Raw genomic sequence first — 297 nt, 5'->3', positions numbered from 1 at the left:
GCACCGGGGAGGGGCCGCTCCGGCCGCAGCGCGAGGGCACGAGGGGCGGCGGGGAGCCGGCACCGGGCGCGGCCGGCGCAGCGACCATGATCGCTTTGTTCAACAAGCTGCTGGACTGGTTCAAGGCCCTCTTCTGGAAGGAGGAGATGGAGCTCACGCTGGTCGGGCTGCAGTACTCGGGCAAGACCACCTTCGTCAACGTGATCGCGGTACGGGGCGCCGGCCGGCCGGGTCTCAGGTCCCCGCCGCGCCCAGCCGAGCGGGTCGCCGCCTGGCGTGGCCGGCACGGCTGGCGCC

The 297-nt window shown here is 74.1% G+C and overlaps 1 protein-coding gene across 1 annotated transcript in view; it reads left to right on the top strand.

Annotated features, from left to right (window-relative positions):
- The first annotated feature begins 6 nt into the window (after window positions 1–6).
- The window catches only part of ARL8A (ARF like GTPase 8A), a 7571-nt gene continuing 7280 nt past the window's right edge, over window positions 7–297 (top strand). The window contains exon 1 of the mRNA XM_007456152.1: window positions 7–209. Coding sequence (XP_007456214.1) covers window positions 87–209 — 123 coding nt within the window. The 5' untranslated portion in view covers window positions 7–86. The remainder of the gene's footprint in view (window positions 210–297) is intronic.

This window comes from Lipotes vexillifer, unplaced genomic scaffold, assembly GCF_000442215.2.
Source record: "Lipotes vexillifer unplaced genomic scaffold, Lipotes_vexillifer_v1.1 scaffold1201, whole genome shotgun sequence".
NCBI lineage: Eukaryota > Metazoa > Chordata > Mammalia > Artiodactyla > Lipotidae > Lipotes > Lipotes vexillifer.
This window is presented reverse-complemented; position numbering and strand designations above follow the sequence as displayed.